This window comes from Lineus longissimus, chromosome 3, assembly GCF_910592395.1.
Source record: "Lineus longissimus chromosome 3, tnLinLong1.2, whole genome shotgun sequence".
Taxonomy (NCBI): domain Eukaryota; kingdom Metazoa; phylum Nemertea; class Pilidiophora; order Heteronemertea; family Lineidae; genus Lineus; species Lineus longissimus.
In genome coordinates, this window is record NC_088310.1 from 11,034,125 (window position 1) to 11,044,277 (window position 10,153).

General features: G+C 39.6%; 1 protein-coding gene across 1 annotated transcript; it reads right to left on the bottom strand.

The window, feature by feature from the left end:
• Positions 1 to 5,705: 5,705 nt before the first annotated feature.
• On the bottom strand, positions 5,706 to 9,892 carry LOC135484933 (uncharacterized). The gene is made up of 3 exons (XM_064766641.1): positions 8,724 to 9,892; positions 7,990 to 8,277; positions 5,706 to 7,640 (listed from the first exon to the last, which is right to left on the bottom strand). Exons 1-3 carry the CDS (start codon positions 8,726 to 8,728, stop codon positions 6,842 to 6,844), a joined length of 1,092 nt encoding a protein of 363 aa, XP_064622711.1. The 5' UTR covers positions 8,729 to 9,892; the 3' UTR covers positions 5,706 to 6,841.
• Between the last annotated feature and the right edge of the window lie 261 nt (positions 9,893 to 10,153).

A 10,153-nucleotide genomic window follows, 5' to 3' on the forward strand; every position in this document is an offset into this window, starting at 1 on the left:
GGAACGCTTGCTGATTTTGGTATCACAGCCAACACTAGTCTTATGGTAACTTCACCAGAAAAAATGGTGAGTAGTTGATGTGCATCTGCTATATATGTAGCTCTTACCTGATTTTTATGCGTTAGGTGAAAAAGGTGTGTTACGTGTACATGTAGTAGCCAGAAGCGCGTCTGTACTTAAGACTTTTTGCTTATAAGTTGTAAAGGAGTCATCTCAATCGTTTGAATAGTGGCTACTATATTGTTACCAAGTTGGTTACACCCCTGGAAACCTCATTAGCAGAAAATGCACAAACCCCCTCGACCTGCGGTTTCGGTGGTTTCCAAGCCGAAGACCATCATGAGGTTGTTGTCAGATGCCTCAGAAATCACTTTCGTGTGGATTTGTATTCATTTTATTCTGCAGTTTGCCTTTTAAACTAATAATATGTTCATGTTTGAGTTCACTAAAGAGTGAGTTGCTGAATACAGTTATTTTCTACCACAGGAACTTTCTGACGATTCTGATGATGAAGAAATGATTCAAGAGGAAATTGCTGACCGTGGCCCTACTTTCCAAAAAAAAGGTATGACCAAATTGCCTGCATGCCTAACACACCTCCAACATTGAAGCTATGGTATAGACATGGCCAAATGATAGTGGGCCAACAAAAAAAAAGCTATAAAACCATGAACTTATCGAGGCCTCGGCTGACGAGCACCCTGAACAACGTCATTTGCATATAAACAACTTTCCTTCCTGGCAAAAACATGTTATCAAAATGATGTCAGAGCAAGGCTCTGACCTCGGTACATGTTTTCAGCGTGATCTTGAAAACGTAACACCATATTTTTTTCATTAGAATTTAACACTTGGCATAAACTCTAATGCACATCTGGCATAAACTCTAATGCACATCTATAGCAGAACAGCCTTGGCACCTTTTGTTGTGTAATTGGGCGTGGCTGCTAAAGCGTCAATGTGTGTATTAATGTATACTGTCATTTCAGATCATTCAATATAATTTCAGATCAATGTGTGTAATGTATACTGTCATTTCAGATCATTCAATATAATTTCAGATCTCAAAGACCTAAAGTCCAGAGCTCAAGATATCCATCGGTTTCTTGGAGCTGAGAGGACGATTCACATGAAACGGGATCTTGTGGTGCAAAACATGCTAGCTCTCTATACAGCTGAACCGAATATAGTTCATCAGCGGCGGCGGGTAGTTTTTGAAGGGGAGGAAGTAGCGGAAGATCTTGATGGCGTCTGTCGCGAGTTATTTACAATCTTCTGCCGGGAGGCCCTGGAAGTCCACTTCGAAGGTGGGGATGACCGTGTGCCTAAGGTAGACCACCGTTATATGGGCAGCGGTGTGTTCTCAGCAATTGGCAGAATAATTTCCCATGGTTTTATTTTGCATGGGTACTTCCCTCCTACGTCCTCTATTGCTGTCCTTGCAGCTATTTATTCATCTGACTTTAACGACATCTTCTTCACAGAATCACTTCTGCGCTCGATGCCTGACACACAGGCCAATTTCATGTCAAGAATGTTAAACGATCCATCATCTCTTAAGCAAGATGATAACCTGTTCCAGGTTATTTCAATTTTATAATTGTTTAACCTGCGGTTGAGACCTACTGCTGAAACAATGAAGTCATTGTTTTTGAGTGTGGCCAAGTGCCACCTATACTACAGTCGGTTTTGGGCCCTGTTAGAGCTCAAGAGTGGAATGACCTGTTACCCCTATTTGTGGGAGGGGATCTCCTCCGATGCCTTCAGAGACCTGAAGGAGTCTTTGCGGCCCACAGGAGACAAAGTGTCTACGATGCTGAAGAAGGAGCATAGCAGTGTTAAGGATTTTCCTTATCTGTATGACATCGAGGTGAGGATTGTAGAGTATCTGGAAAAGTATATTTCTGGATTGGTGTCGGATAAATTGAAACAGTTCCTGATATTCTGGACATCCTCTGACTGTCTGGTCGATGATCTGAAGGTGGATTTCAACTCACTCGAGGGGGAGGATATCATCAGGCCAACTGCAACAGCATGTACATGCACATTGCATGTTAGTCGCAATTATTTTTCTGCAGATGAATTGGCGACAAATTTCAATCGCTATGTTTTTTCAGAGCATGCTCGGCGGTTCGATTCTGCCTAAGCCGTCCAATGCCAGACACAGTGTATATCAGGTGGCCCATCCATATATGTGAACCATAACTTGAACACTTGTCTCAATAGTGACACGTAGATGAAATTAATGGGAATTATTTCTCGTGTTGCATTTTGAATTAACTTTGTTTCTTAAATATTGTACCAAAACTGTGCAAGAGGACTCGGGTCAAATGCCATTTATTCATAGGTTGTTTTTGGAGAAAAAAATGTATGGTCTTGAGACTTGGAAATTTGATACTGTAAAACTGGAAATTTTCGCGGTATTTCTAATTTGGCTATTTTTGCGGGTGTCAGTAATCCGCAAAATTGGAATTTTAAATGGAGTTTATTGAAAGATGTTGTCTGATCCGCCAAAATAAGTAGCGTAAAACTAAATAAGGAATTTTTGCTAATCCGCGAAAATAACCAGCCACAAAAATTTCCCGTTTCACAGTATGTTGGAAAAGTGATATTTTCATGATATCGGTAATTGGTCGTCGCCAGACTACCCTTATTTTCAGTCTGGCAGATTTGGTGTGAAATTTTGTTCCCCTCAGAACTCAGGCATTTCACCATGGATCTTAACGAAATTTGGGGGGTAGTTTTTGTTTGTTGGAGGGTGTGCGCGTTTAACATTCAGCGTCGGGGGTGCTTTGTGGGGGGTGCAGCGCCCCTTTTTGTGAAAAAAAGGGGGGTAAAAAATAATCAAAAATCTTTTAAAAATCAACGATCGGGAAATTCCAAAATCTGTTCCCAAGGAATTGTGGGGAAGGTCGTCAGCTTTATTGTGATGAATTTTCAGACGATTTGAAGCAAAACTGAGGGAGGAGATAGATTTTTTCTGGCCCTATTTGCGGTGTTTTTTGTCGAAAAATCAACAATTGCGAAAAACCTCATCTCCAGGTGACCTACATACACAAAAACTGTAGTATAAATGTATAAGCCGTAGTCACCTGGGGATCTTGCCCGCTGTATGGCCGCTTGGACAGTCGGTAAAGAAGCCTTTTTCTAGCGAAATTACGCAGTGCCAATCAAAACTATCATCAGTTTTATGTCAGATAGATTATTTTTGAAGAGATACAATAATGTGACATCATATATCCGTTTATTAATTCCATAATCAAGGGGAGAAGTTGGCTGATCGATACTAGCGAAGCGCGATTGGTTGGTCGCCATAATTAATGCAAATGTTGTGAGCGCGGGAATTTTGAATTTTATTACTGGATTGCTCTCGTTGATCGTAACTTGGGCCAGAACAATACATCTCCTCCTTCAGTTTTGCGTCAAATCGTCTGAAAATTGATGACAATAAAGCTGACAACCTTGGTTGGTGCATGGTGGGCATCTCTGGTCAATGCTGAAAGCCAGAATTCTACCACATCTGCTTCACAGCCTTCCGCAATGCCCATCCAAAATCAACCTAAAGTTAACCTACAACCAAATTAAAGCGACGACCATTTCCAGCGTCCTAGCTTGTTTGATATCAAATTCGTTTGTTTTTTAAATTTGAGCATTTTCGAGGACATGAGGAAAAGTCCCCGATCATTCCCGACTGGCTACTACAGGGGTGGCAGCAAGAATGGTCCCGGTCTTTCACAACCAACCATGACTGGAGTAGCTTACCAGACCTCCAACCAACAAAAAACAATCATACTTTTTGCTTATGGCATGTATGGGGATAAAACAAAAGCGTCCCCCAAACTTGGTGTAGTTAGTCATAGTGTACATAGTAATCTCCTCATTTAGAAAATGAGGCTAGTTTCAGAAAATGTTATCGTTTTTAGTTTTATAGTCATATTTTAAATTTTAGTCATATCAATACTGCTGAATACAATTGTGATGTATTCAATGTCAAGATATCAAAACGTTTCAGGCGTTATATAAGCGTTTTATTAGATTTAGCTAGTCTCATTACTGCTGAATATGATTGATCAGACTCTGCACTGCCAGAATGCAATGTATTCATAATCATATTGTGTATTCATATTGCACTGACAATATGAAATTGAAATGTATTCATGTCAAAATATGAACTCAGGGTTTCCAGATTTGAATTGCATAATAATTTTTCGAGTTAAATGTTTTCATTTTAGTTTTATAATAACCATATATACTTTTGTTAGATTTAGTCATATCAATGCTGCTATTGTAATCTATTGTAATGTTGTTAAATTCAAGACAGGCCTTTGAACATACTAGTAGCGAGCAGCAGCAAGCCCTGGATCGTGCCTGGGAAAATGTGTGCATCACATGAAAACAGCCAATGTGTGCAGTTAATTTGCATACTTTGCAATTATTTGCTATTTGAAGGCAAACATTTATTTGGTACATTTTTCTCTCTATCTGATGCAAATTGTGAATGAAAAACCGTACTGGATGAACACAACATTACTTCATTGGAAGACTCCAGCCAATTTATCCTCGGGCCAGGCCAGCTCGGCAAGTTGCATGCCTGATTCTGGGCAAGCTTGAGGATTGATTTTCTAGGGTTAACGTATAAAAAAGTCTAGATAGAAATTGTAGTGGTGTCTGCTCAAATGTTATGTTTGAAATAGTTGAAACTTAAGTGCACATACATGTAAGCAAGTAAAGTGACCATGACCGTTACCTTTTATAATGGAAACAAATATACAAATTATTTCTTGAAATTGAAGTGTTTTTGTCTTTGTGCTGTGTTTAGGATTCCATAAATTGGGAATGTCAGTAGCACATCCTCCGCTACAGATGATCAGTGTTGATAATTTGCAGAAAGGGACATAATATGTCGACACAAATAAGCCGTTCCAGGAGCGCCAGATACATACATGTATAGCTCGTTTTAAATGCAAAAATATGCCTAGGTGTAACAGACTTCGCTCAACTGACTTAAAAGCGTCAACACATTAAATCTTTCTGGTAAAGACAGTCATTTTCTCATATTGACATCTGTAATAGGGATGCCCCTCTATAAGGGCTACACTCTTCAGTAATCAAGAGTGACCATTAATCATCCAAGAAGACATGTTGTGTTGAACAAACTGTCTTTGAGAAACATCCTACATGCATGTATTCCCAAGAGAAACGATTCAACACTCCCAGTCCGAGGCCCACTTCAAGGAAATTGATCGACCACAGAGTAACCAGGAAAGGACGAGTGGTTAGATCAATGCCAATGCTTATCACGGTCAATCGACATTCCATAACCTGCAAGGACCTGTGCATGGCCTGTTCAGTGCATATTGTGCTGGGGGCATATGAACTGGTTTAGTTAATTTGGGTAGCAAATGCCAATTATTGAAAATGAGTAAATTCACCAACTTTTAGCATTGGGAAAATTTCACGGTTTACAGTACGTAGTTCAAAGCACCATGGAAATAAAGCATTTTGTTTCCAGCAACAGAACCATGAGTGACAACTGTGGTTAGTAAATGACGCTGATTGCTTGTCAAAGCTCAATCGCAGGTAGCAGCAACTGAATTAGCTTTACTTGCAGTGGCATATCCTTGCTATGGCTAAAGAACCAGTAATTACAGAAAATCAAGTTATCCAGTTTGCACAGTGACATCATTGAAGCAAAAAAATATCAATTTCATTTGACAGAAGGTTCATTTATTTTCAAATTCAATCAAATTCAAGCCATATTAGAAAATCAAATTTAAACAATAAACCATTCAAAAATCTGCATGTGTTAGCACTGAAAATTGTTCAAATGTGATACCAAAAGTCCCCTAATTTAGCTTCTCATGGGAGGGGGTATGATTTCCGAACTCTGACATTTTACAAGATGTGCTCAATGTGTGCGGTGCATAAGAATCAATATCATCAGGACCTGAACGTCCTTAATTGACACTGTGGACACTGTGCACAGCTACTTAAGTTAAAAGTTAGTTTAACAATCTTCCAGAGAGCTAAACCAAAATAATGACATGATGACCTCTTTGTTTTATCAGACATTTTCGTCTCAAGAAGAATTCCACCTATTTGCCTCTTTTTACCGCTGTAGGGAGCATACTCATGCAATCGGTGTTAGACTCACATAAAAACAAATGCCATTCATATGTCTTCATACATGTATATCTGAAGGCTGAAGCAATTCTGGTGAAACCATAGGATTTATGGCTCAAGAGAAAGCTAACATCCAAACAATATACATGTAACCTTAAATTGACTTGAAAATGAATTCATACATTTTGTATCTGTGAGTACATGTACATGTAGTACATGTAGTTGTACATATTCAGCATTACAGTCTGGCTCAAATGAAAGCTATGCAATATAAAACATCCCATCAATGTATGTTGAGAAATTTGGGTCAACTCATTAACACCAATGTCTGGCTCAAAAGAAACATATATTACAATATAAAACATCCTGCAGATGTACCCAGAGAAGTAGATCAGCTAACGCTTCAGTCTGGCAAAAGAAAGCTATACTACATACATGTAACATCCTGCCAATGTACGCTGAGAAGTTTGCACGAACTCGCCAACACATTACAGTCTGGCTCAAAACCAAGCTATAACATATGACATCCTACCAATGCACCACAGGAAGTTCAAGTCAGCCAAAATTGGTTTCTTATGCTGTAGCCCTGGTTTTGTCATAATTTGTTGATATCATCATCATTACCGGCGTCGTAATCCATACATTATCGCCAGTGGTATGGAGTCCACTACGTAAGTCATTGTCAAGTCGATCGCATTGGTTCATGTCTTTAGAAAAATCATAATGCAATTTTTTCTGCAATAAAGTCAAGGACAAGAAAATACTTTTTAATGCCTTGAGCTTGGTCACTCAAATTGATCCCAAGGGCAGGCTGAACATGTGCCTGCAGTTCAGCTAACTGTTCATCAGTAAGGGGACAAACAGTGTCTGGAACATTCACAATCGTCAGTCGAGAACGCGTTTCTGCATCGCCATCGGATTCATCTGACAAGTCAGAATTCAATTCGTCCTCAGGATTTTCCTCAGCCTGTCCAATGTCCCGATTGAAAATGTCTCTAATACCAGTATGTGTAGAGCCCTGAAGTTCCAGGGAACGTTGAACAAAGAGCTGAATAGGGCTGGCATTTTCTGTACGGATTTTGTGATGGTTCCACTGTCCAATAAAGTCTGCCACAGATTCTCTGATTCTGGGCAAATATACGAAGTGTAAGGCAAACATCTGATTTTCACAATTTGGGTCAAGAATTAGGTCTTTTTCAAACTCCTGGAATAAGTCATAAAATACATTAATTGTATTGCTCCACAATTCTAACCAAATGCGTTCAATTCGGGTACTGTGAACACTCCGTCCTCGTATAACGCTTCCTCTTCCCATCCCTCGTTCTCTCTCCATTTGCTCTGCCACCAAAGTGTTCTCACCGCCACAGTCGATTCGAATCCTTGAAGGGAGCCCGAACTGTTGCACTGCATTTCTAAATGGTTCGAGCACAGTACTTGCCCTGTTGTTGGTGGCAACATTAACAAATGTGAGGAGCCTGCTAAATCCATCAACACAGCCATGAGTAACAAACCTCCACCTGAAAAAGAAAATGAGATAAAGTGCGATACTTTAGGCCATCCAGGCAATCTATCACTCACATGCTACACATAGTAAACAGCAGTATGGCAACCAAAGAGAATATACAATTGTATACAATTTATTACAATTTTTACATTTTCATTGAACGCCCGATCTAGGCCAGGGCTGAAATGGTGAATCAGATTGGGGTGATTTTCAATAGCAAACTGCTCCTACATGCTATACCTACATGTACACTACAGAAAATCTCAAAGCAGTCTCAAGTTAGAGCGTTTACATTGTCTCAATGGACACACAGACGCTGTAGAGGACGACAATACCTCTCGCAATCAGAAAGTGCCAAATACCTTATCAACTTGTGATTCCCATCCAAATGCCAAAGGGAGTTAGGGCCATGAACATGATAGTTTCGACGCTTGATTGCTCGCCGGGACCGCAAAGCTACACCAGCTGGGTCAACACGTCTCATTGCTTTCCGAACTCTTTCTCTTATAACATGGATTCCAGAATTTTCTAACCGAACTTTCATGTTGTTCGCACCAATTCGATGATTGTCAGCTAGAAGTAACTTCACACGTTCATCAAGTGCTTCATCACTAATTTCAGTCAACTTTGGAAGGGCAAGGCTAAATTCTCTGAAAATTAAAAAAGAACACTTATGAGTACTGGGAAATGATGGATATTGATGTTCTTGATTAAGGTGATTTATGTAGAACGAAAATCAAAGTACACAATAATTCACTGCCTTAGTCATAGCCCTTTTGGGTTGGTTGGCAACATTCTTCCTGAACAGTATACTCATTACACTTTACAGTCTCATCAGTCCTTCATCCCATTAACCAATCTGTATTTTACAAAAGATAGTGGCTGCACATGCATGGCCTACTGGCTTCAAGGAAGGAAAGCTTTGACGGCAAAATGCTGGTGGAGCTTGCTGACTAACACGATTATAATGCCTCATTATCATTGGGAATATTTTCTGCATGATATTTGTATGGTAGAAGGAGAGGTAACACCTGAAAATCAACTACTGGCCTCAGTAAGTGAAACTAGGTTGCTTCAAAAAGATGATAAAACACACCTCATTCGTCGTGTGATAGTTTTAGTAGACACTTTCAAGATAGATGCAATACGTGTCTTTGTAAATCGACAGGCCAATAAGAACTCCAACTGCGGTTTGGTTAAGTCAAATCGAGGTGAACCTCTAGCACCTGATGCAAGTCGTTCACTGCTAAAACCTGGCCCCACTCCTGGCCCCACTCCTAAAAACAAATTATAAATTCATCGTTAAGAGTGTCAGATTTCAGAAAAACCTATGATTTTTATCAGCAGGAACGAATATTTTTCTGATACATGTACATGCAGACCAGCCAAAAACACAGAAATGTCCAAATAGTATTTCAACTGGATTTTGGATTATTTTTAGTCAAATTTTCCCAATTTTGGAGTAATCTAGTGATTCTACCTATATCAAAAGTGAACTCCTAGATGCATGTCCTTTACAAAATCCAGTAGTCAAGTAGTAATATTTTCATTAATGTTGATCAAAAAGAGTATTGATACATATAATATAAGACTAGAGTAATAATTATTATGGCGATACAATATCGTGCAACTCATAACCAAAGTGTACTGTACCGATTCAGTGACTGACAGCACGGGCTGCCCACATACCATAGGCAAAAAGGCTGTAGGATAGGTAAATGGGCAAAAATCCCAGAGCCTCCCCGCCCCCCAAACTCACAAATTATCGGTACAGGCCTAGGATACTGACATATTCACCTCGGCATAAAACGACATGGCCCAGCCGATATAATGGAGTAGGCTGTACTGGCCCGCCTGTACTGATAATCTCATCAAATGATATCTAATCAACATGATCTATCAGCATTTCAAATACTATACTTATAGTAGCGGTAGCCCTAACCATTGCTTTATTTATTTTGTAAGAGCCCGGTTTGGGTCATCCTAAACAGCATCAGGTTTGAAATCAAGTTTAAAATTAACAAAATAAAATCTAATGGCAATAAATGAAATAAGCAGGACATTTTCCGTGTTTCATGAAGATTTCCTGAAATTGTGTGTAAAATGAGCAAGTTATTGTCTAAAATGGACCAGCGTCCACCACCCTGTCGACGACCATCTTGTATACGACTTGGAGGCAATGACAGGGCTTCACAATACTAAAAGGAGGCTTTGCGATTTTTGATAACTCCCTTACATGCCTTATCATGCTTATCTGATCTTACACCCCGGGCCCGGGTCAGTCAGTGTCATGAAATGCGTTTTATGGTCTATTTATTTCGTTTATGAGTACTAAATTTCATTTTGATGAGTTTATATCTGACTTTAAACCTGGTGAACGCTGGTGGACGCTACTGGACGCTGTTTAGAATGACCGCCCGGTTTCATACTGATCAGTCTATACCATCTCTTGGCACAGAGAGAGCAATGCTAAAAAAAGACGTGCCCATGCATTGGTGAAATTTTGTGTACAAAATAAACTTTCAA

Excerpts from the sequence above, each read along its gene's own strand:
- LOC135484933 (XM_064766641.1), bottom strand. Across the intron at positions 7,641-7,989 it reads GGGAATCACAAGTTGATAAG|GTGGAGGTTTGTTACTCATG; the intron begins GTATTTGGCACT and ends TTTCTTTTTCAG.